We start from the raw sequence: 27,254 nt of genomic DNA, 5'->3' as shown, positions 1-27,254 counted from the left end.
GTGCTGTGATAATACCATACTGCATACGTTTCCTCCTCTATATGAAGTTGTACTGATATATTATAGCTGCAGACTGAATGCAGAATGATTAGGATATCTGGAAACAGGAATACACCAGTTGCCATATGGATGTCACATCAAGGTATACAGGAATAAGAAGTGTGACAAAAAAGTGATTAATGAGAGCTGTGGTCTGGTGAGTGAGACTAAAAGTGATTAGTGAAAGGATAGTGTCTAATGCATGGAAAATTGGATCAGTAAATTTAAGGAATAAGAGCAGTACTTTTGCAATGAATCTGGGTATCAAGCAGGAAAAAAAAAGCCATGGTTGTAGGACATGAAGTACTATAGGGTTACAAAGTGTACTACAGGGTTATGGAAATGTCATGGATTCATAATCACTCCCTGGATGTAGATACTAGAGGGAAGCTGGTAGTCAGGAAAGATGGAAATAAAAGTGGTGTGTGGGAATGGAAGGGCAAACTGAAGTTTCAGAAAGGTATTGCCAATATAACAGATCCTGTTTGCAAGCAGAATTACTTTTGGGGAAAGATAGTGGGTAGTTGTTAGAGTCTGCTGTAGAATTCCAGAGTTAAATTTGGATATGGATAGAGATGATCAAGTTGCTATTATAGGGAGAAATTCTGTAGAGAATTGTCTCATTATGGGAGACTTCGATTCTCAGATACATGCTGGAGACCAAATGCTACTGAAGACAGCCCAGATATTCTGGAGTGTGACAACTGACAGATATTCTGTCAGAAAGCAGAGATGTTTCTTTTTAAACTTATTTATAGAAAATATTGAGCTTGTTGTAGGATGGCTAATTGTAAAAAAAATAAAATAAAAAATAGCATTAGATCACATGAATGCTTGTTCAGTTTAAACAAACTGAAGAGATAAACAAAAATAGATATGTAGTCAGTCTATCTATAAGAAATTTAGGGAAATGAGTGAAGGCCACACAAATTAATTGTTCAGGGACTTCTTTGTGGAGGACGCTTGGATTTTCTTTAAGTCAAAACACAGAGGAATTTTTGTATCTTTTGAAGTCTGAAAAAGGAAAAACTTCTAGAAAAGTCTCAGAACATAGCTGTATGCAAACCCACCTCAAAAATGATGCCAAGATAGAAATGGAAAAAGGATGATCAGCAATAAAACAGTACCTTGAAGGTCAGTTTTCAATAAGGGCACTTGAATCAATGGATAAAATATAGAACCAGCTAATGAGAAAACAGAACAGAAAATGAGTCTGCGTTACTGTAGATAGCAGAACTCCAAGCTTCATGTTGTCACTCAGTGGAACTAGAAAACCTCTCTTCTGGGATCCTGAAAGAGCTGGCATATGAAATCTTGCTTCTGGTGAGAAGCATCTTAAATTAGTCCATCCACTTAAAACTGGTATCATGTGACTGGAAATCTGATGCATTACACAAGTAATGGACTAAAACAGACCTACAATGAGAGCTCCAAAACAAAATATTGTAGCTTTAGAGCAGCTTTTAAAACAAAAACTAATTGAAGATGAAGGTAAACATATATTTCCCCCCCAAAAAAAGTAGATCATAAGAGAGCCACAGAGTGGAGACCAACTTGATAGCTTTCTTTTGTAACTTCTATCTCAACAAATAAAATGTGGGAGGTCTAATCTACCAAAGTTTTGGTAGAATAGCTATTACCATGCTGGTGGGAAAATACTGGTAAAGTGTGAGAAGATGGGGATTAGTAGAGGATAGATAAGGCAAGTATGAGGAATTATCTTAAAAAAAATAAGGCACCGCAGGATTCTCTTTAAATGCTGTTGAAAAACTCTTGGACTAGAGTAGGATTACTATTAATTTTCTCTTTACTGATTACACTTGGAAACAATCTTTTCTGAATATTTCTCTTACTGACCTTGGTTTTACAAAGCAATATAAGGTTTTGGGAGACATTATCAATGTAGAAAAGGAAAGTGATACGTGGAAAATTCACAAGTACCTTGCAGTTTAGAAAAAAAAAAAGAGAGAGAGAGATGAAATTGGATTACACGCATTTAGTTGTTAATAATTTTTTTTTAATGTAATTGAAGCCTCATCAGAGTGACATGACACCAGAGGAGCCTGTGTGTTTTAAAGGATCATGAAATAACTAGCATTAACCAGTGCAATGTCTGGGTCAACAGGGAATTACAATTCTAGGTCATACCTAGTGAGATATTGCCAGTAGAAATATGAGAGTACTGGCAAAATGCAATCTAAGATAATCTATGGTCTTGGTCACCCATATTCCCCAATGATGAATTCAAACTGGAACTGATGAATTAAAACTGCAATGCCTATGAAGATAATCAAGGGAATGCAGAACCTCTCGTGAGATGAGAGAATGAACAACAGAACGAATGACTTTCCTTGCACAGTGTCTCCTATTCCCTAATTCTGTCTGTCTATCACAACAGTCCCACTGGGTAGGGGAGAGCAATGCAATGGTTCATCTGGAAGGATACGTGCTTAGGCTGGCTAGTGGCTGGTGCCAAACAAAATGGATAATGGCTGAAATCTGCCTGCTTTTTCCCTTTGTGGAGGGTCTAATTTGTCTTTTTTTTTTTTTTTTTCCTTTTTCTCCTCTGACTAGCCTGTTGGTTTGTTTTCATTTATTTATTTTGCACAACATTTAAAGAAACTTAATTATCTTTGAGATTTCTGCTGTATTTTTATATTTGATTGAAATAGTACAATAGTTTAAAAGTTGTTTAAAGTCAGGAACAGTGGACAGAAATGGACTATATGATCACAGAATCATCATTTCCATGGGGAACAAGTGTAAAAATAGGGATAGGTTAACAATAAATAGGGACAGACTACTGATGAAATTAAAAAGGCAGGACAGCAGCAGCAGGTCTCTATCAATCAGAGAATTAAACTTCCAACTGCTATATTGAGGATGGAGGATATAACTAGTTTTAAGATTCTAATCAGGTTATGAAATGGATTATATGACATGATTGCCTTCAGGAAGTCCTCTCTTGTCCTATCAGAAACACAGATGTGCTAATATGATGGCTCTACACTAATGAGTGCAAGACAACATTTTAAGATTTTCAAGGGGGACATATAGATCAGTTTAAGTTGTTTACAGATGACACATTTACTCCATAGTGTACCATATTTGTTCATCTTTGTCACTGAAAATCTGTTTTGCCGAGTTGCAGGCAGATTCTGTGGCTATTGCTTGTTCTGCTTTTCTTTCTCTATGGAAAGGCTGGGTGCTGGATTGCAGTGGTGCAGAACCTTGACAGCACAGAGAAAAGCAGTGGCAGCTTGCCCAGAACTCAAGAGCTGCACTTTATTTCCATACAAATATACTTTGCATTGTATAAGATTTTCCATCAGAATTCTTTTTCTTTTATTTATTTATTTAAAGAGCATTGCAAATGTATGCAGCATTTTACACAGCAATCCAAAGTTGCTGTGAAGGTCACAAAACAAGAAAAAACCTCGTAAAGCACAGCATTGTCCTCACACACACACACACACAAAATAAAATAAAATAAAAATATATATAAACTTAAATGACTTTCAGTTTATTGCACTGATGTGAACAGAGTTTGAATTCCTGATGCTTGAGAATGAGTTTTGCCAGACGATTTTATAATGAACTAGCTAACACATAATTTCCTTCTGACAGATAAAGCTAGGGCCTATCAGCCATGTCATAAACTACCAGCAATTCTCTGAAATTCTTGCAAGGCCCAGGCAGGAAAAGTGACCGATTTGGAGCAGAAAGTCTAGAGAGTGATCCTTGTTGGCACTGTGGACATTTGTGTGTCAGCACACAAACAGTGTTGGAGTTTCCAGCAGAGCTGGTAGAAAATGGGAAGATGGTTGGCCAGAGAGACTTCATGGAAATGTGGTTTCAGCAGAATCCAGTGGCCCCGTGAGTGTGTGTGTGGTAACTTCAACAAAATTGATGAATTTATGAACTGTTCCAAACTTCTCATTTTCCTTCTGCACTACTGTCAGTCTGTATGAAGAACTGTAGCCTTATGTGATAAAAAACTTTGATTAGACTTTGATCAAAATTTGATAACGACTTTGATAAGTAGTACTGTATGGAGAAGCCAAAGCAAACTCCCCAGGGGCTGATGGAGAATAAAACGTCAAGTGCTGACTAGCCAGCATAATATGCAGTAAACAAGAATGAGAAACTAATCTATAATTTAAAAAATGTCTTAATTAATACAATATACATAATGAAATGTGTGGTAAATCCAGGGAGGAATCTTATCTATCTGCTCATCTAGGAGTAGCTACAACACCATGCCCTTGAATAAGATAGCAGTAAGTCTATGCTAACATAAAGGAGTTCCAGTAAGAACTGCAGGCTGTTTTGCTTGCTTGTTTTCACAAATGTTAACACAGGGAGTCTTTCTAAAATCAAATGTCACCATGGGAAAACCCCAAAAAATAAAAAGAAAAGGCCCAAGGATGTTTGCCAGTCTGAGGGAATGGTTCCAAAATGATATGACAGACTGACCCATGCTGACCTTGTGTCCCCCTTCCCCTCCAGTGCTGGCACTATGAATGAATTTATGGGCTAATCCTATAATCCAAACATGTTCAGCTTTACTATTTCATCTCTCTGTGGCCTGAAGAACCAAAGGTCCAACGAAGGGCCTGGTTGCCCAGCCCTGGGAGTGCAATTGAAAATATGGAGAGAAGTGCTCAAGCCCACAGAGTTTCAGATGGTTGGTATGGGCTTGCACTAAGATCATTTTGCTCACCCTGGCCTCTGGGATATTGCTGTTAGACTGTTTCTAGTAGCTGAACTAGCTTGTCTGCAGACAATTTAGACGCTTCTATCCACATATATGTCCTTATGCAAACAGATGGATGTAGGATGAGCATCAGTTTTTTCTGTGGACTTTCTGCTATTGTCCCCCACACATACAGAGTTGCCTCATTCCTCATACATTTCCCACCTAGAATAAGGCTGTTGAAGCTAGTGACTCCCACCATGAAGCTTCTTATATTACTTTTCTACAGAGTAATTACAAAAAAGGCAATGCAGTTTGGAGGTGCTGCTGGCTCAGCAGAGAAGCTGTCGTGGGAGTGCTGTGCTCAGAGCGCATGAAGAGAAAAGAAAGGAAACAGACTCCCACAAGGAAAAGAATGAGGAATTACTTATTTTCTGGGCACTTCTGTCTTCTAGACAGTAGATATTTCCTCAGACACAAAGGACCAGGATGGAAAAGGTGGAGGTAAATAGGTAAAATGAGTGAGAGAAGATTAGCAGAGCTCCAATTTAGTACAGCATCATAATGAACTTGCTTATCTTCTTGAGCAATTAGTGCTCAGAAATCATCAGCTTCCCCCATAACCTGTTTGATACCTTCCACTCTGGGAGGGAGATGGCTGCTGGCTGCAGGCAGAATAAGAAAGATCATTGCCTCTAATTTTTCAAGTTTTGATGAAATCTCAAAGAAGAACAAAATTTGAAGTTAGTAAGCATGATATTTTGATACCATTTTATCAATATTCAAATTTCTTTGTGTACCAATGCCCAAGAATGAAGGCACTCTGTATTGACTGTCTATGGCCTCCTGCCTAAGCAATCACAGAATCACAGAGTCACAGAATTTCTAGGTTGGAAGAGACCTCAAGATCATCGAGTCCAACCTCTGACCTAACACTAACAGTCCCCACTAAACCATATCCCTAAGCTCTACATCTAAATGTCTTTTAAAGACCTCCAGGGATGGTGACTCCACCACTTTCCTGGGCAGCCTGTTCCAATGTCTAACAACCCTTTCAGTAAAGAAGTTCTTCCTAACATCTAACCTAAAACTCCCCTGGGGCAACTTCAGCCCATTCCCCCTCGTCCTGTCACCAGGCACGTGGGAGAACAGGCCAACCCCCACCTCTCTACAGCCTCCTTTAAGGTATCTGTAAAGAGCAATAAGGTCGCCCCTGAGCCTCCTCTTCTCCAGGCCGAACAAGCCCAGCTCCTTCAGCCGCTCCTCGTAGGACTTGTTCTCCAGGCCCCTCACCAGCTTCGTCGCCCTTCTCTGGACCCGCTCCAGCACCTCGATGTCCTTCTTGTAGCGAGGGGCCCAAAACCGAACACAGTACTCGAGGTGCGGCCTCACCAGAGCCAAGTACAGGGGGACGATCACCTCCCTAGCCCTGCTGGTCACACTGTTTCTTATGCAAGCCAGGATGCCGTTGGCCTTCTTGGCCACCTGAGCACACTGCTGGCTCATATTCAGCTGACTGTCCACCATCACTCCCAGGTCCTTCTCTGCCTGGCAGCTTTCCAACCACTCATCTCCCAGCCTGTAGCTCTGCAATGTTTTGCTGCAGCAGTCACGGTACAATGATACATAGTCCTTGCTAGAAGTTAACAATGAATTTTCTTATTTCATACTTAGGGATCCCAAGCAAGGATCTTAAAGGATCCTTGTGGTGCATCCTCTGGGCTTTTGAAATGGCCCTCCCTGCACTGTATGGAAGACTGAGAGAGATTTGCATGCATCGCGTTACATTTTTCTTGATTTTCATAATGACTTCTGCACATGTCAGTATGTATTTTTACCTTTATTAGCAAGGCTTAAGGACTGAAAGAACCAGGAAAATGCACCTAGCCAACACCCATTACAAAACAGGGGATTTACAGCGATGCTGACAGCATTCTCCTGTTGGGAATGAGGCTATATTGGTGCATGTAGAATGGAATAAATGAAGTTTCATAAATAAAATATTTAACAGTTTTTCTTGTGGGCATTAATGGCATTATATTAGAAATACCCTGCTTAGAGAACAAAACGTTTCCAGTATCACTTGCTCCCCATGCCAAATTTGTGGTTTGTAATGCAAGCACACTTTTAAGGAGGTGGACCGGCAATGTAAGCACTTCCCAATTGTCATGATAATGCTATCCTGTGGGAGAGAGAGCTAAAGGAACGACAACAAAAAAACAAGCAGCTTTCTCTAAACAAAGAAAATCAATCAAAACCTCTGTTCATTGATCCTTGTTAGAAATATCTGTAACAGGCTCAGTGAGCAGACAGCTAGCTGAAGCATGTACAGTACGGATAGCCTTTTTAAACACCCAGCTGAAGCATGATACCACTGAGAGAAATTATGCTCTCCTTATGCAACCTCACAGCAAATCTTCCAACCTATAGTACAATGCGTTATCTTTAGCATTTCTTTAAAGAAGTACAGAGAATAGAAAAAAAGATTTTCCCAGCTGGCAATGTATGTTAACATATTAAGTTTCATCAGGAGAATATAATGATACCAGTGTTTAAGAAAATGCTACAACCTTGTTTAGTTTTCCTAATTTTTTTTATATGGGGCCTTTTCTCCTGAGGTGTTGGAAGAAAATGGGGGAAGACAGAATCAGTAAATATTGTCAGCCTTCTCAGCTGAAATGCATAATTATAGTTTTATCCCTTTCTGATACACAGATTTTACAGAGTTGATTGCAGGCTTCAGGAACCATTTTTGCCTTCTAAATTGAAGCATTTCAGGTTTTCTCTAATTAACAACCATTTACAGAGTACATCACAGGCTTAGTGCCTACTCACCAGCCACATTTCTCTTAGACAGATCTGTTATTGCACAAAAATGAATGCGAGAGGCCTTCTGTATTAATAGTTTATGAAGATAGCTCAATTACAGCTGACCATACAGTATTCAGGCTATGTTAATCTCCTGAGTCTCTCTCTGGAGCATTTTTTTCTGGAGGGCCAAAGCTTCTTGAAGTGATAATACCATCTCTTGAACAATAAGGGTTTGGACTTGTTGGTGTGGGGCAGCAGCATTTTGAGAAATAGCTGTAGGAAGTTCTTAGGCGACTAATTAAAATAGAAACTTTGGCTTTCTTTTCCCCTTAAGGTGACAGGGTTTCAGATCTAAAGAAACAAAACTAAGAAACAAAACAGAACAAAACAAACCACCACAGGAACCAGGAGAGCCTGTACTAGACATCAGTTCAAAGTTGAGTAACTGATAAACCTCTGATCCATCCACAGGAAACTGCCCAGAATCAAGATATTCACACAGTTATCCACTTTATTCCCAGTTCTTTTACACCTGAACAGTCTTACTGCATGTTTACTCATAATAAGCTGATGAGACTGAGAGCTTCTTGGAGCAAGGTGCTGTCACTGTTCAATCTTGTACAGCGGCATGCACATGAATTTTCTTTAAAAACAAATGGCAAAAGTGTTGTATTTCCTTCCTCTCTCTGTCCTCCCCCCCTTCTCCATTCCTCCCTTCTGCCTTCTCCCTTCACTGCCTTATAACATCTGTGACAACGGGATCCCAAGTTCTCATTCACCTCATTCACTTGCTGATAATTTCTGCCCACATTCAGCCATAAGACAAAGCAATGGTACAACATGAACGGAAAGCTGCCAGATATCCAAAAGTAGCATCAAAAAAGAAGTGGAGAATGAGGTATTTTTATACCCGTTCCAGTGACTGACAATTGCCTGGAAGGACATGTGCATGCATTTACCATTTTAAAGACGTAATCATGCTTGCTGAAAGCATCAGCCTTCGGAGAAAACCCAGAGCTTGAAGGAATGAGTGTTCTTGTAATGCTCAGCGGCTGACTTGTATTATTTCAGATAAACATGGCTGAGAACTGATGGACATGTATTCCACAGATTCTGGCACTTTCTTCACAGAATATCTGCTTTCTGCTGTGCTGTTTTCTGTTTTGCATAATACCCTACGAACATTATTACTGGAGTTCAGAGGGTTTTGAGCATTCACAGAAAGAAACATAGGGAGAGGAGCAGTAGTTTGATTGATGCAATTTTCACATTGGCCTGGTGGATAATCAGAAGAGCTCTTCTATTACAAGGATGTGCAGAAAGCAAAACATTGTAAATCCTACCCACAATCCAGGGCCAATAAGAAACGCTAAAAAACTCCAACAGCACAGGCTTTCTTGACAGAGTCATAGTTAACAGCTTAATAGCTTAATAGCAGCTAGCAGGCAAGATCTGCTCTTATGCAAGGCACATAGCAGTTTAAAAGGATAAATATGTATGTATAGGAATTACATCTTCCTAAAATGATAAAAAACAAATAGATTAAATGAACCCCTACCTTGGAGAGCCTGAAGTGTACGAGTCTGCACAACAATACAGAGCTGCAGGACCAGCTGTGGTGCACTTTCCAGAAACGTGGCTAGCAAATGCAGCATACTCACATCTGCATACTCATACACCATTTTCCAATAAAACCGCCATCTGTCATTCTCTCCACTCCGTCGACTCCGGATACCCAAATATATAGTGTGGAAATACCTAGAAATAAAAAAGAGAGGTTATAGAAATGCAGAATAATGTTTTACTGCTAACACTTGTGCTTGAAAATAACCCACATTTTCCCAATGTAATGAATGTTTATTTAAAAGGAACATCATCCTGCTATTTATAATAGTTGATGTGATAAGAGTAAACTAGACTACAGACAAGACTTGCTTTCATAAAACTGTTTAAAAAGCTTAGTATCGTTTTATTTGTTAAATAGTATTCCTTTCAAAGTCAGTTTTCTGAACTGAAATGTGAGGAGGATGCGTTGATTATATGGCCTCCCTCAGAGATTTTTTCAAATAATGGAATGAAAAGAAAAGCTGATTCTGCAATGGCCTCTACTGCAAAGACTACAGACTACAAAGAATGGAGCCCATTTCCATGTGGCTCTATTTTGCCTTGGAAGGCCACCTGCACTGCCAACCTGGGACCTTGCTATTGTTTAGAACATAGTCCTGCTTCTCCACAGCTCTAGTGAGTTTATTATTATGTTTCAGATACTGCCAAATGTATAGTGCTTTTTCTCATAGGTTGCCTGTTTTAGAAGGAGAGAAGATCTAGCAGTGAGCTTCTATTTTAGGAGAAGTGGAGATGTGGCTGTGAGTCCCCTTGGTGGTTGGAAATGACTCACTAAGAGCACTCACGTGCCACAGCAGCAGGGAGCAGCAGCAGGAGCCAGGAGCCCAACAGGCTGCTGCTGCTGATAGTGGTAACTAGCAGATGAGAGAAGTAATGGGCAGAATGCATGTGTCAGCTGAATTGTTTCTGAAAGCTACGTCTGTCAGTCTGTAGGTCAGGCTGAGTCTTCTCCAGCCTCTCCTCTTTCAGATATGTTATTCTTCATTGTAACCATCCCACCAAGATCCTGAAGGAAGCAGGAAGTTTCAGCTAAGAAATCTGTATTCCGTGGTAATTCTTGGGTAAGATTTTCATCCCCAATCAGACCAAAAAAATAAAACAAAATAGAACAGAACTTTTAAAATATTCTGGAATTGAAATCCCACAAGTTGTAGTTTCATATGTAGAAAAAAAGAATGATGTTCTGTTCCTGACAGCCAGGCTCGGCATCAGGTAGACCAGGAGCTCTCTTCTGGATGCCAAGAAGCCACAAAGTCCTTAGCACACAGTGGGTCCAAGTAACAGCCTTGGAAAAGGGAACCTGCAATGTTGCACATTGTTGAGGGGAGCTAAAACCTCTTTTGATACTTAGGCAAATAGATCACATGGGTCAGCCCTTGGAAGAGTGTCACATGCAAGGTTTTATGTCCTGAACAGCCACCTAACAACAACAACAACAAAAACACCCATTGCCTGACAATAGCTCAGATTGTCTGTCAGAACAGCCCAAGATTCAGTTGTCCCAGCAAATGACCACTGTCCTTGTACCCAATACACATATCACAGCAGAGCAATAGCTTCACTCAGGACCGTGCATCAAACACAAACAAGGAGTAGCACAAAGAACTGAGAACACATATCTGAGCCTGCAGCATTTTTGCTGCACATTGTAGCCGTATATAAGGAAAACACATTACATTCACACTGAAATTAGAATTATAACAGGTGGTTCTGAATTTTATCAAAGTTCCATCGGGGAGTGAAGTAGCAATGAACGACTCAGAGACGAAGACCACAGAGGTACAGTAAGCAAGATATCAACCCCACCTCTCATGCAAATAAACTGAGCAGGTCCAGATGGCTTAGAGTATACTGGGATAAGCGGGGCTTTCTGTGTCCTCAAGGTTAGGTTGGGTGAAATGACCTGATGCCCAGTTCTCGAAGAAGCTATGGAGGTGGAAAACCATCTTTTCCATATAGTTCTGGTAGTGTTGTCTGTTGGATCCCCAGGTTCTCAGTTGCAATCAGTTTAATTGTTCCTAGACCTTTCCCTAGTGTTCTGCCCCACAACAGGGACAGGTAAGACTTGCATATCATTCTGCAGTTTATGTTTTGTGTTTGTTTGCTTTTGGCCTGTTGCATATGTCCTTTCAAGGGGCGCACCTGGGAATATTGCACACAGTGGGGCAGACAGCATCTTCAGCATCCTTCTTTTGAGCTATCACTAACCCTTGCTATAAATATCTAAAGTAGCTTTGGCTGCCGAGCATTGTGCCAGGAGGCTCCAGCCCTGCCAATGGAGCCATCTGCAACTTCGGTTCTACAGCATTTGTGCAAAAAATACTTTTCCTATTATGAAAATGACAAGCTGTGCCAGGCAACATCCCCGAGGGTTCTTTACCTGCTCTGCAGAGTGGTTGTGCATGGCAAATACTTTGTGATTAATGAACCCTTATGGAAATATTTCCTCTCCCATTGCACTTTATTGTGAAACATTGGCAGTGAGTTATTGGGGACTGGGGAGTCATTGCTCTTTGTCTACTTAGCTCTCTGCAATTTAGACACAAGAGGCAGAGGAAGAAGATACTTTCTCTTTTTACACACTGGGGACCAAATTTCAGCCTGAGGTGGTTTTTGTTTGTTTGTTTGTTTTTTCCTTTTTTTTTTTTTTTTTTTTTTCCTGGTCCTATCAATTTTGACCAAATTAATTGCAGGCTGAAATGAGCATTTACGCACATAATTACTGTCACTGATTTATAGACACAGTCAGGTGATTAGACAGCTAAACATTCTCATTTGCATCCACAATTAATTGTACCAGCAATTGATGTTAGGTGTGCAAATTAGCAGTTATTAAAATAAAAAGATGGTCTAATAAAATGCTTCATATATCAGACTCTTTTTACCCACAGTGAAATTAAAAAAAAAAAAAAAAAAAAAAAAAAAGTACTTTTCTTGTTGTGGTTTCCAAATATAGCTTAACACTGCAGTAATGACACATTCCATTTTATATATATGCATTATGTAATTGCATCTTAGACACTCACAAGAGTCCTGGTATCAGCAAATGCTATTCAGACACACTCAGAGGTAGTTCCTGCCCTGAAGAATTTTTCTTATTCTAGTCCTCTGGTATCATTCTGGTGGAACTCATTTTTTTTTCTGAGGCAAGGTTGTAGCTCTTACATACAGCCATTCAAGAAAGAAATAGAAAGAATTAATGACAGTTCTGCATTGAAAACTATCTTAGGTTCATTGTGGAGCAAATTGTTGCCAATATACATGGAGTTGCAGGTGTGCTATTGTTTCAGTTGTGATTACATCTAGAGACCTCAACTACAGCCTTGTGCAGGTGCTGTACAAATATACAAAAGCTGCCTATCCATCTTCCCAAAGAGCATTTAATTGACATGAAGAAATGACAAGGAGTGAAGAAGAGAGAGTTTGAGTATCAGAGGGGGAAGGGAAGAAAGGAGGAATGGGAAGTATGGTAACAATACTGCCACCTAGGAAACTAACCACTTCTGCCATCTAGGAAAGTAAGTACTTCATCTTCAATCAAGATAGTCTATTAATGTTTCTAATCATGAGAAAAGTCAAAAAGCAAACAAAACAAAACAAACCCCCCCTGCTGCCCCTCTCAAATTCCACAGTTTTATAGCTCTTATATTCGTGGAGAAAAGCTTAGAAATAATAGCATTTCCTATAGCTGGAAAAAGTTAGAAGAGTATAAAATATACTATGAAAAATGAATACCAGATCTTTTCTTTCTTTCTTTCTTTCTTTCTTTCTTTCTTTCTTTCTTTCTTTCTTTCTTTCTTTCTTTCTTTCTTTCTTTCTTTCTTTCTTTCTTTCTTTCTTTCTTTCTTTCTTTCTTTCTTTCTTCCTTCCTTCCTTCCTTCCTTCCTTCCTTCCTTCCTTCCTTCCTTCCTTCCTTCCTTCCTTCCTTCCTTCCTTCCTTCCTTCCTTCCTTTCCTTCCTTTCCTTTCCTTTCCTTTCCTTTCCCTTCCTTTCCTTTCCTTTCCTTTCCCTTTCCTTTCCTTTCCTTTCCTTTCCTTTCCTTTCCTTTCCTTTCCTTTCCTTTCCTTTCCTTTCCTTTCCTTTCCTTTCCTTTCCTTTCCTTTCCTTTCCTTTCCTTTCCTTTCCTTTCCTTTCCTTTCCTTTCCTTTCCTTTCCTTTCCTTTCCTTTCCTTTCCTTTCCTTTCCTTTCCTTTCCTTTCCTTTCCTTTCCTTTCCTTTCCTTTCCTTTCCTTTCCTTTCCTTTCCTTTCCTTTCCTTTCCTTTCCTTTCCTTTCCTTTCCTTTCCTTTCCTTTCCTTTCCTTTCCTTTCCTTTCCTTTCCTTTCCTTTCCTTTCCTTTCCTTTCCTTTCCTTTCCTTTCTTCCGACAGACCACAGCAAAACCCAAGAGAAGGGAGTAGGAAGCAATATTTCCTATATTGCAAATAATCAGATGGCAACTTATATATTGTTATTTGGGGCTTAATGTCTTTTTTACTCTCTGGAGGAAATGGAGAATGCTACAGCGTTTAATTGTTTTAATTTTCTTCAGTATATCAAACAGCACAGTATACATACCATTGATAAAGCATAACCCTGAAGGATATAAATCTGAGACAAGATCCCGAGTGACATTTTTGTTCCATTATATTAATGAAGGAAGGCAGCAAAGTCAAAAACAAACAGGAAAGCAGACCAGTCTTTGTGCTGCACACAAGAAATGTTCAGGATGTAAGTCACATAGAAGCAAAGAGTTACCTATATTTGTGGTTGCAGAAAAAATAAATAAAAAATATGTGCTAGCAAAGGAGACATTCATTCTGATCAGAAACTCTCCAGAGTTTCAAAAGTCAAGAGTCCTCACTTTGTTCCAGGTTCTCATGCTAGACTTGAGGGTCAGTATAGAGTGAAATACCTACATTTGAAATACTTCTGGTGATAATTTAATTGCATAATTAAACCATGCCCAATTGCACATTTAATTGAGATGTGGTAGTGTAATTATATGATAATACCAAATATTTATAAGAGTGCTTTCCAAGTTAAAGTGCTTTACAAACATTAATTGATTAACTGGGATGCATGTAAATAATCTCACAGGGTTCATTCCCCAGGAATTGGCAGCTGACCAATGTAATGCTTTCCTGTAGGAGTGAGGTATAGCATTTACTCAGCAAATTGAAAGCCAGGTGATGTTTTGTAAGCCCATGGTAAGGATAAGTTGACCTTATCTGTCGTGCAGAAAAATCTCCCTCCTTTCTTCCTTATTCTTAGGAATGTTATAGTTTGTCCTGAGTATGTGAATAAATCTTCCCCAGCTCTTGCCCAAGTACAAGGCAGACAAAGAGATCCTCAAAATACTTTCCAAACAGGAGACAATTCCTCAGATTTTAGGTATTCTGGAAAACTGGGATGCCACTGGCAGCTGGGCTGAAGGCTTCCAACCTGACTACAGCCTGTTCATGTCTCAAATAACTTTTTCATGAAAGACCTTTGGTAAATATCCTGGTGTCATTAAAATTGGAGAGTTCTGGGAGTAAGAGGAGAGCTTATTTTTTTTTTTTTTTTACTCAGTATTCTTCACAGTAACTGGGTGTCATTTATGGCCATTACTACTTTCTACGAAATTATTTCAGAAGCTGCTCCACTGTGCTTCACAGACATGATTTCCTTTAGCATAGAAGACTGAGTCTTGTAATAAATGGAACAGCAAAACCAAATTCTTATTGCTGGTGGACATGTTGTTCCCATGTATGTGGGACTGAGATGTTCTCGTTGCATATAGTTTGGCTCAATCAATGTCTTTCAGTCTTCTGAGGTCCTACAGGCTTCTTATCCCAAGGTTTTCCATTTGCACTCACCTCCTTTCTTCCACCTGCACACTTTATTGCAAATCTTTAGCCAGAAGTTGAGATTTTGGAGATTAAGAAGAGTTATATTCAGTTGCTCTTCGTTTAGACAATGTACACAAGTATGTGCAAGTGCAAGCATCAAGACACATAAAAGCCCAGCCCTGGCTATGGCTCTGAGCATTTCCTGATACAGATTTTCATCTTAATGAAACCATCCATCTGATGGTAATATACGCAGCTCTGGAAAAAAGCCTTCAGTTTAGAAGTGTCAAAGATTACATTGCCACCATGTGCTTAACCTAAAAAGTCCTTAGGATGATACACATGAATGAGAGACCATTTGCATTCTTTGGAAAAATGAAAACGTTCAGATTTCATGCCTCATGTAGTCCATATTTATTACAATTGCCTAAGTCAGTAGAGGACATTTGCTTATGTTACATAATCTACTGAAACATTTGTGAGAAGATCAAAAATCATTAATGGCTAGCTGTAGCAATCTGAAACATTTATTCTTATGTCTAATTTGCCCCATATCAAACAGTACATTAAACAATTTAGCCATACCATGAACAATTGCTCTTTCTGTGTTTGAGGTGTGGAGAATAAAAATCACTACTGTAGAGCTAAAAAACCAGTAGAATAAACAGCAATTCAGATAAGTGGTATTTTCTTCTGTTGCCTGGTTACCAGAAAAACTTAACTGTATTTGTATCTCAACAGTATTTTCTGTGTTAAATAACAACAGATTGTTCTATTTTGCTTCTTATGTGCCTTTTTATTAGGTGTGCACGAATACTTAAAAAAAAGTTTCCTTAGCAGGAACACTTACTTTCTTATCAGAACATGCTAACACTTATTCTTTTTGTTCTGAAAAAGGGGACAAATCAGTTCAGCTTTAATTCCTTTTTCTAGGAAGGAACAAGCTGTAACAGCCAATTTTTAATTTTCCAATCAAATTATTTTTTGATGGGAGCATTAAGGTTTAATGTGCAAAAGGAAACTGAAATACATTCTGTAGCACAGCAGTGACCAAAGCTTGTCCAACCAAACACGGTTCTGGCAATTTACCAGCAGTCAAAAGTCTGGGCTTAATTTACTTTAAATTATGAGTGCAGCATCTTCATCTGTGTCACTGAGATGAGATCCATGAGGACAGATCCCACTGGGGAATATTTCATCATAAAAGATGTTAAAAGCCTTATTTCCAGAATACACCTCCATTACAAAAGTCAAAACAAAAACCTAAATTCTTGCATTTTATTTTTCCCTTGTACTATTCAAAGATATCAGAGAAATATCTCCTTTACGTTAGTCCAAAGCAGGACACTTTATGATCATAAACAAAACGATAACATCTATTTTGTTATGACCTCTAAAGCATTCTCCAGCATCCTCCATGACTAGGTGATCCTTCCCAAATGGTCATAAGTCATATAGCAGCATTTTATGGCCATCTGAATTTTTAGGGCCTTCTGAATTTTGCTACCATCTGAATTCATCAAATGTGGCCAGTCAACACCAGCACTCTTCTTTTCTTGACAAGGCCAATCTGCAGACCTACAGTATGTGAACTGCTGTTATAAGGAGATGGTAGGAGCAGATATGAGGAAGTGCAGATTTAATAATAAGAAGACAGGACAGCCAAAAGAAACCCATTTAGTTCCATTATTTCCATGTTTCTAATTTCGAAACTGGAGCATTCCACATATGTGCTCACCTGCCGGGTCTCTCGTTCAGCCCAGCAGCCCCAGAACATCCTGACTGGTCTGTGCCTCCCCATGCTTCCAGGCTGTCCCTGCCCTGCCTGTGGAGCTTGTCCTCACACCAGCTTTTCCCTCTAGCAACAGGGCCCAGGGCACAGCTCAGTGGCCATCAGCTGTTCTTTTGAGACAAGGATGGTGCAACCTTGTCAGAAGATGTGATATAGACATTCTCCACAGCTCCTCAAGACACTGCCCTGATACTTCACAGGGGCAAACATTCATGCGTTTTCTGCATGACCCACTATGGGCCAGAATAAAAAAGGAAAATGATGAAATGAAATTAGAAAAAAACTCCATAGCATGGTTAAGCCATCTGTAGCTATATATCTCACAGTGTTTCTTCATCTAGTTGTTGCCATTGATGCCTTTCCTGTTTAACCAGGGACAAAGCCTTTTAGACTTTCAGCAGCACAGCTAACAGCTTTTACTCCACTCCTGTTTCTGGTATGACACCACACACCTACGTGCTCTTTAACCACAGCCATTGCTTCATCGAGAGCTGATGAAATTGCTGTGGGCCCCAGAGGCCCCTTGGTTTCCACTAGTGGGAAATACAGTTTTCTACGTGTCACCATGGCTGCAGCCCTGGAAGTGATGCCCATAAGAGATCAGACTCCTGGGGATGAGAGGCTTCCCGAAGGAACACAAAACCAGACCAGAGCGAATAGAGATCTTCCCTGCTCTGTGTCCTCTGAGAGGCCAAGGGATGTCCCATCATGTTCAAAGAGTGCAGTGCCAGGAGTTGGACTTGATGATCCTTATGGGTCCCTTCCAACGCAGGATATTCTATGATTCTATGGTTAATGCTAGGGCACTCCAAAGAGCTAAGTTCAGTTCCTGACTCCTCTATAGTCTCCTGTTTTTCCTCCTGCAGAATGAAAGCTTTTTCAAATGTCTTCAAGTGGAAGGCTGTCTCTGTCTTCAGAACAACAGTTGACATCCATGATCAATAGTGGCTTACACAGAATTTCTTTCCCCTCTTTTCCTACTTTCCTCTTTTTGTCCTATTTTAATTTGCTACTAAGTCTGTCTGCATGTTATTCATCCTAAGACATCCTGGGAAACAAATCCAGGTTTGCCTCCATGTCCCAGGCTAAAGATATCAAGAAGAATCAAGGGGTAGAAAATCACAGATTCCCCCAGAGACCTTTAGGCATTCCCTGGAAAAGCAATTAGTCATGGCCAAGAATCCGTACCGTGCAGCTGCCACAGGAATATAATCATAGGCATCCTCAATTCACCAGCCCCCAGGGCTGCAGCAGAAGCTGAATTGTTCCTTTGTTCCTTCCCATCTATGATAGAATTATGATAATAGCCCTTAGAAATGGTCTCAAGACACTCCTCATGAGACCAGTGGGGAAGATGCACCTGTCTCATGATCACTTATTTGACTACACTTAAAGAAGTGACCACTTGTAGAGTTAAGAAATTGGCACGGCTGGAAAGCAGTGCCTCTGGTTTATTTGAAGCATTGGGCAGCAAGTGTATTTCCCAGGTCTCCAGATAAGCAGCCATGTAACATCCCAGCACCATACTAGAATAAGACTAGGATAAGGCATGAAGAACCCTTTGCCTTCCTTAGCTTTGTATTAGTTTCCACAGGAGCAAAGTGTACAACAGCACACTCTGAAAATCCCACAGCTGGAAACCTTGCAGTCTGGGAGCAGGCTCCTCCTGGGTACTGGTGTTTATTATTCACACTGCACACATTGAGATGCTGAGGCCCCTCCAGGGAAGCTGATTTTCTCCCAGCATCCATTTCTCAAACCATTTCCAGAGGGACATGGGCTATTTATTGCTCTGAACTGTTCAGGGAGTGGGTTCAACATGGAGGTGAAGCACTGGAGCAGCTAGGGGGTAAATACCCTTGAGGTCTGCACCAGCTCATAGCCAGCTCTGTTAGGAAAGCCTTCAGTGGTGAATGTCTGGTCAAACTCACCACCTGGAAATGGGAAAAACTTCACTTTGTTATTCACAAGAACCCATGTTATTCATTATGTATCTTTGTGTCTTTGTGTCTTTGATAAATTAAATATATGAGGCTGCCTGCTGAAAAAGCAGCTTTCCATTGTCAATTTCCACAGGAAAAGAGTTGGTGGTTGTGATTTCCTTGGTACAGGAAAGAAAAAAAAAATAAAGCAGAGGAGATGCTTGCAGTATCTTTTGCAAAAGTTAAAAGAAGCAGCAGTAGTACAAATATCAGAGAATGGGTAGGGTACAGGCTATATTTCACCCCATAGACAAAATGTAATGTGTTTCCTTCCATATACACATCTTTCTTTCATGACTACTGGTGTGTGCCAGGATGAATCTGGGTTGTGTCACTCTTGGGGCCTTGCACGTAATCCTACACTGTGAAACAGCAGGAGCTAGCTGCCTGCACTAACCAGTAAAAATGAACTATTGCCAACCTTCCTTTTTCTGCCTCCAAAAAACCTTCCAAATTGCTTATAAGAGCTTTGATAGGACCTGCCTGCTCTTTCTAGCTCAGGGAAAACACACAACTGAGAATTCTGTTTGGAAATATCTACGTTGTAAATAACTATTTTTTTATCCTATTTATACAGCAGTCTATGCTTCAGCTTTCTCTTTGAAGTACTCAGGAAAAGCTATCAGTTAATCCTCCAATACAAAACACCTAACAATTTAATGCTCATTGTTTAGATGGAGCAATCTATAAACATTCAGGAAGGAATGTGGGATTAGTCACTCATTAAGACGCGGACAGACAGTACTCGTGATCTCTATGTGATATGCAAATGACTGTCAGTGTTATTTAACACGAATTCAAACTAACTTCCTGTTGGTGCTTATAAGTGGTCCTGACTAATGGTGAATGTGCTTTAAATGTTGCCTGCTTGAAGAATTTTATATAAGATTCAATTCAAAAACAAATTTGCCAGCTAATAGTATTATCAGTGCTGAACAACATCTCACAAAGAAATGGTTTTGAATACTAAGTTGAACACCGCACCATGAATTCTGTCTTTGTGCTTTGCAAATATAATATTCAGAAATCTTTGGAATAAAGTTTCTGGCTTGGGTTTTGTCTATGGAGAAAGGTCTAGGGCAAATGGCAGCATTTTCATTTCAGCCTTTCATCAATTCCCATAGGCCAAATCCAAAGGGCCCCAGTGAGAAAAAGACCCTTAGCAATCTAATGGGAATTTTGACAACTTACAGACCTCCCAGTTTGCCCTTTTAATATTGCAATGTACAATAGTGCATTATACAGAAAGATGAAGGAACATAAGAGGTGACATGCTGGCAGCAGCACACAAGCCAAAGGAAAAAAAAAATAGAATGAGCTGGCAAGACAGCAATTACATCTAGGACTTGAAAGTAAACTGTGGTTATTAGAGAGTTACAATGTTTAGTCTAACAGGAATATTCAATTTCATTATTAGTTTCATCTTAACATATAGCTTAAAACCCCAAAAGTACAGAAGGGATAGCAAATGCCTCCAAGGACAAATGCTTCAAGGGATAGCTAGTATCAAAAGGTATGAATTTATAACAAAACCTTAAACTCACTGTGAATTCAACAGCCATGTTGTTTGTAAAGTTATTCAGAAAAGACGGCAGAGATAACACAGGCACACAACAAAAAAGAAATATTTTTGCTGTGGCAGGAATTCCCTGGGCAAACAAGAGAAAAGAGACCTGACCACATCAATCTCTTTTACACTATATTTTGAGAAGGACAACCCAAGGGGCATATGAACAATTTTTAACTCTATTTTTAGTAGGGATAAAAATAAGCAAAGTTTTGCAACACAAACACTATCATATTTGCATTCAGATGCATATGTATAAGCTTGTTATTCCCATTCAGTATATGAATCTTTATTCCAGTAGTGAAAGGTATAGCAACTGATAGAAGGCTTTTAAAATTTGGGAGACTGTATTCTTGAAATGCTAAAAAGGTAGTAAAACAACCACAGAATCTGTGTGCAGTTAGATCCCAAAAAGCTATATGTCTAAACAAAGAACAACATCTTCAGTATCAAGTCTGAATTCATGAAGCTGCCCTGAAAATCAGAACAATTAAGAGCCTAAAGTAGTACAGGAGTGCTTTCAAGTGGGTAAAGACTGATGGAAGGTTGCCAGGAAACACAGGGCAATCTGCTCCTAATCAGGGTCAGGGGGAAAATGCTGGAGCAGGAAGGCTCATCTGGGACTTGTGGAGGGAACAATTGCTCCCCACTCAGCATCAGGCACTAGCCCTTGGCATGTGACCAGGGAATAATCCCCAGTGCTGGTTCCCAAAACACACTTCAGGTTAGAAGAGCTCTTAAGAATATCTCCAAACCTTGTTTTGGCTCTGGTATGTCCTTTGAGACTGACTAACTTAGGGTGATATGCTTTACCCTTCCATTACAAACTTAATCACAGAAAGGCTGAGGTTGGAAGGGAACTTCTGGAGGACATCTATCCAACCACCTCCTCGAGCAGGGCACCCAAAGAAAGCTGTCCAGGGCCATATCCAGGTGTTTTTCTGGATATCTCCAAGGCTCAGGAGACTCCACAGCCTTCCTGGGCAACCTCTGCCAGTGCTCCATCACCCACACAGCACAGAAGCATTTCTTGATGTTCAGAAGGAGCCTCCTGTGTGCCAGATTGTGCCCATTGCCTCTTGTCCTGGCTCTGGGTACCACCGATCAGAGTCTCTCTCTGTCCTTTTTGCACCCTCCCTTTAGGTATCTATAGACATTGATAAGATCACCCCTGAGCCTTCTCTTGTCCAAGCTGAACAGTCCCAGCTCTCTCACAGGAAAAGTGCTCCAGTCCCTTCATTATCTTTATGGATCTTTGCTGAACTCTTTCCAGTATGTCCATGTCTCTCTTCAGTACTGAAGAGTCCAGAGCTGAACACAGTACTTCAGGTGTGGCCTCTCCAGTGCTGAGTAGAGGGGAAGGATCACATCCCACAATGGGCTGGCAAAACTTTGCCATTGGGATACCCTTGTTGGCTGCAAGGGCACACTGTTGGCTCATGTTCAACCTGGTTTCTACCAGGATCCCACAATCCTTTTCTGCAGATCTGCTTTGCAGCTAGGCATCCCCCAACACATACTGGTGACGAGTTGTTTCTCCCCAGGTGCAGGACTTTGCACTTCTCCTTGCTGAACCTCATGTGTAAGGTTCCTGTCAGCCCATCTCTCCATGTTGTCATTGTCCCTCTGGATGAAACTACGGTCCTCTGATGAATCAGCCACTCCTCCCAGTTCCGTGTCATCCATAAACTTGCTAAGGGTATACACTGTCCCATCATCCAGATCATTAAGAAAGACGCCAAAGAGGATAAGATCCAGTATTGACCCCTGGGGTACACCACTAATTACTGGCCTCCAACTAGACTGTCACACCACTCCCTGGGCCTGGCCATTCAGCCAGTTTTCAATCCACCTCACCATCTGCTCATTCAGTCCATACATCAAGAGCTTCTCTATGGGGGGTGTTTTGGGAGATAGTGTTAAAAGCCCTCCTGAAGTGCTTATCCACTGCTCTCCCCTCAACTACCAGGCTAGTCATTTCATCTTGGGAGTTTAATACTAAAACTAAAAAGATATTGGTATATTGGTAATGTAGGTCTTATGGCCAGGTTTGTAGATACAGCACTCGTGAAAAAAAAAAAAGAAAAAAAAAGAAAAAAATAAAAAAGAAAAAAACAACAACACACAAAAGCTTACAAGTAAATTAAAGACAACAAAATGTAATTCTAGCATCTGTATAGTGAGCAGACAGTTCTTTAACTCCCATCCTTGTCACTGAAAATCCCTCAGACATATGCCAGATGCCAGAGCTGGAATTCCTTGTTCAGACTGACATCCCATCTCCAAATTATCTTCTGTTACAAACCTGATTCTTGGCCTAGATTGCAGTTTATGGCTTCTTCAATGAAGATATGATACATGTCTTTGCAGCTGTTTGCACAGTGACTAAAAATGTTTTCCATATCACAAATGAAACCAAAGTTGTACATAATGCTAATAATGCTACTGTTAATAATAATCATAATAAAGCATTATTTGCTTAAATTAGAAAACATTTATATTAATCCAGACAGCAAATTGCATGAACTTCCTTTAACCTTTGGAAACCATTAAGAAATTCAGTATTTTTGGCTAATTACTGTTGCAATTCATGCGGCCTGCATCCCTTCTACATCAGGTAGGTAAAATACCAGTGTCCCTATATTTCCTTCCCCTGTAGATCCCGATCACCCAAGTGCAGAACTAGGTTTTCCATGTGCAGCAGCTCTGAAAGTATTTGAGGTGAAGGCATATAAGTGTTCCTGATAAAGAAGGTAATAAAAACTATGAAGTGCTCTTCTCAGCTTTTTAAGAGCACAATCAAGAACTTGCTCTCTCTGCTGGCATAGCTGACATCAGAAGTTAAAAGAGCTTGGGGAAGCAGGAAAAGTAATTTTAAAAGTTGTTCTTTTCCTATGGAGAATATCATAAAGAGAAGCTTTCCCTTTCTAGTCCCACTAGTTTCCTTTCTAACAGCAATTTGTTTGCTTACTACTGGCTCCCAGGCCACAGATGCCCTGGTTTTCCAGAGGACACTTAGAAAGGGAAAATAACCTGGAAGACTGCTTCAGTACACAGCAATATTGAACACAGCAATATTCATATTGAACACAGCAATATGAATACAGCAATATAAACACATTGTGAACATGTAGGAGGAGAAATGCAAACATACGTGGATAAACTGAGCAGCTCCTCTTGGGTTTTCCAAAGAAAAACAGGACATCATGATAGATTTAGAGGGAGGAAAACTATGCAGACAGCTTCCCTACATGCACAGCCATGGTTGCTCCCCATGTGCCCCTTGCCACATATACCACACTCTGCGAATTTTCAGCCTTTCATGCTCCATTGGGAAATAAATTGTTTAGGTCCAGGAGGTATTACTAAAGCTAGCTCTACTAAAGACCTATGTATTAGTGTTCAAAGATGCATATCATTTCCTACAGCTAGAGGCAGCCATTTAGATTTGGCAGATGTTATTTTATTTGTTCAGGCTGAAAGGTCACTATAATTCCGCCAGCTTTATTTTCTGTATTTAAAATGTCACCCCAAACAGGTAGCTAAGGTAACGCATTTGCTTTCTACATATCTTCTACCATTTTCCATGTCAGAGAAGGTCTTTTATGTCTTAGGAATGCTAATTAAGTTTGAAAACTGGTCTTTGAAAAAAAAAAAAACTCGAAGGAAGTGAAGCACCTTTTAAAAATGATTGTCTCAGTTGCAAGGGTGTTCGATTCTATTGTTTTCTAAGGGTTTTGACATGTTTGCTTCTGGCAGCATTTCTTTGCTCTCTCAAAGCATCTCTTCATGCAAGAAGACAATTATAATGATCAGAAAGGTTTCCTGCTACTGTCCTCCATTTCTGTGCTCGCATTTGCTTGTCTGCAATTTGCACTTACAGAGATACAAGACAAATCTGACCCTGTGCCTTGAAGGCCATTTCAAAAAAACAATTAAAGACATGTCTACATAGAAGTCTACATCTATCCATTGGCACCCACCTTCCACTAATCTCAGCTGCACAAACCCACTCCCTTCTTTGCACCAGTTCCTGCACACAGCTGAATCCATGCTGAGCTCTTTCAATGTGCCATGCTGATCAAGAACTAACCCATTTAATTTTTAGTTAGTTTTCTGTCACCTTAGCTTACTGAAATATCGCTGTGAAGATCTCAGAGCACCAGAACTGGAGGGAGAGGTGAAAGAATTGGAAGCCATGGGGAGATGAAAGCAGGAGGAAGATAGGAACATAATGCCCAGTGCTTGGAGAAAGACTCACTACTATAGCAAGGCAGCCTCATGGAAAGACTTCAGTGGTTCTAAGTATGTTGTTTTGCCTTGCTATATTTCCCCAGGAAATATTTTGATTCATTTTCTAGTTAGAACCATCCTACCTTTTACTGACATTTGAGATAGAGGTATCTAAAGGTACTTCAACTGGCATGCTGGTCAAATATACTATACTATCATCCCAAGAATCCTGTCTGCTCATTAATTTATACCAGACACATAATGGCATTAAAGATCTCTCTGTGCATTGTTTAATTCAATGCACCTATGCACTGCATTTTTTCTTTTTTTTTTTTTTCTTTTTCTTTTTCCTTTTCTTTTTTTTCTTTCTTTTTCTTTTTCTTTTTCCTTTTCTTTTTTTTTCTTTTTCTTTTTCTTTTTCTTTTTCTTTTTCTTTTTCTTTTTCTTTTTCTTTTTCTTTTTCTTTTTCTTTTTCTTTTTCTTTTTCTTTTTCTTTTTCTTTTTCTTTTTCTTTTTTTTTCTTGTTCTTCTCCCTTTTCTTCTCTTTTTTTCTCTTTTAATGAAGAGTTAAAGCTCTTGTTTAGTGTTATAAATTATTTGAAAGGAAGAGAAAAACATTCTGCTACTGAAGTATATTTCTGAATGGGTTCTTAGTACATTCTGTTTTTCCATCTTGTGCTTGTCAAGATGGACCTGAAAGCAAAAAGACCAAATAGTATCTCTACAAGAAAAAGACTTATTTTCCCTGTAAAATACATTAATGATCAACACTGTCTTTAAGGACCTGTGATTCTTTCTTCCTTATTGTTGTGCATGTTCCAAACCTTACTGTAGACTGGCATGAAATATCCGTGAAGCACTGAAACCCTAGGTCAAGATAAAGACCATCATTCACTCTTAATTTACTTTTGAAATCAAGTTTGAAAAAATCTGAAGAAAAATCTGTTCCTGGGCCAAGGGTTTCCTTTTGTACTGACTATTTAAGTATTTTCACAAATGCATTTTTATCTTTTTTCCCTTCCTGACTGCATGGTTTGAACATACAGGTCAATGTGACCTTACAGCTTCCTAGGGGAAAATTAGTTGCAGAGAGATGGCACACAAAGAAAGAGACACTCACAAAAATCAGTGGGTTTTCTGCAAAATACATTTAGTGTTTCTTGGCACTCTCTGCCCTCAACACCCACCTTTGCTTTAGTAGCATCTGCTGTGATTTTCTTATCTTGCACTGAGTGGTCCAACGAGATTTTCATTATTTGAAAAGTGCCTTCCATTCACTAATGTGTATCTGATTAAGCTTGGCTCCAGATTACTTTATGTTAGAAACACATTATAGCTACATCTTCACAGAACACTGAAACATCCCACTTCCCAGAAAGCATTGGCAGAGGCCCAACTCTGATTGAAATCAGTGGGACTGAGCCCTCTAGCTGCCTTCAAATATTAAGTCTGATCGATGAAATGGGACAGGATGAGGATTTTATATACATGTTTTTATGTAAATGCATGCATTCACACTCCATATATATATGCACTGACATGCTGTATCATGCTATATCATACATCTGTTGGACACCCAACAAGAGTCTGCATACTTGTGACCTAACTTTCTTTTTCTACAGATACAAACCAAGATTGAACAAAACCGTTCTAGGGAAATTAAGGCAAAGAAATGAGGTAATATTGACAGAAGTTCTCCCAACTAAATCTAGCAAAATGGTACAGCCAGTAAGTTCAGCCAAAGGCTAAGAACAAGCTCAGCCAGAGGCTGCCTCTCCCTTCAGCCTGCCTTGCAGGATGCAGTTCCCGTAGTGTTCCTAGGCTCATGTGCTACTTCAGTGGACAGAATAAAGGCTGTATTACCTTTCCCTTGCTGTAATTTGCTGTCCAGCTGTAAATGCTTCTGTTACAGCTGATTCCCCCCACAAGGGTGAATCTGATGCTTAGCACTGAATTGGCTTAAAACAGTTTATCTAAAAGAAGAACAGATCAAAAATAAGGGAACCTGTTCATTCCCATTCAAAATTAAATCCAAACAAATAAACTAAACAAGCAAAAACAATCAAACAAAAACAGCAAAACCAAAACAAAAACCCTAAATGAACCAGTCTAAATCCCTTCATTTGGTAGGCTTTCAGCATTGTTTTTTTCATGCTCTTCATGACTTCAGTATATCAAGCTGTCCTGGAAGCTGATGAAACAAATTTCAACACTCCGGGAATCTGGCCTACGTTTGCAATGAGTGGACCTTAACTGGGAGCAGGGAGTGCCAGAAGTCATAAAGAAGACTGATCCTCTTGAGACCTTGAAATTAATTTTACTGTACTAAGGAATTTGACTAAGCTCCTGTTAAGTTCTTCCCATTTAAAACTGCTGTTCAAGGCAAACCTGTGGGGTTTCATCTATCACTGTCTTCTTGGCTTGATTTGAACTGTATCCTGGTGACAAGGGGAAACTCTTCAAGTTGAAGGGAGGAAATGCTCTAAAAGATTAGCACAAGGAGCAAGAACATCCAGTCTCGATTCTCACAGTATATCACATATAAGCTTGCAGAATCACTTAAATGGTGATAGAAAGGCTAGTAACATACCCAGTATAAAAGGATAAGACACAGATCCATAAAAACAGGTACACACATGGAGCTGAAACAACCCAATTTAAGCACCTGCAGCCAAGAGCATGATACAAATTTTGACA

General features: G+C 39.8%; 1 protein-coding gene across 1 annotated transcript in view; it reads right to left on the bottom strand.

The window, feature by feature from the left end:
- XKR4 (XK related 4) overlaps positions 1-27,254 on the bottom strand; it is a 230,703-nt gene that overhangs the window by 80,106 nt on the left and 123,343 nt on the right. The window contains exon 2 of the mRNA XM_068671872.1: positions 9,105-9,304. Within this exon, the coding sequence (XP_068527973.1) occupies positions 9,105-9,304 (200 nt within the window). The remainder of the gene's footprint in view (positions 1-9,104; positions 9,305-27,254) is intronic.

Source organism: Anas acuta, chromosome 2, assembly GCF_963932015.1.
Source record: "Anas acuta chromosome 2, bAnaAcu1.1, whole genome shotgun sequence".
NCBI lineage: Eukaryota > Metazoa > Chordata > Aves > Anseriformes > Anatidae > Anas > Anas acuta.
The sequence above is the reverse complement of the archived record's forward strand: the minus strand, read 5'-3'. Positions and strand labels throughout refer to the sequence as shown.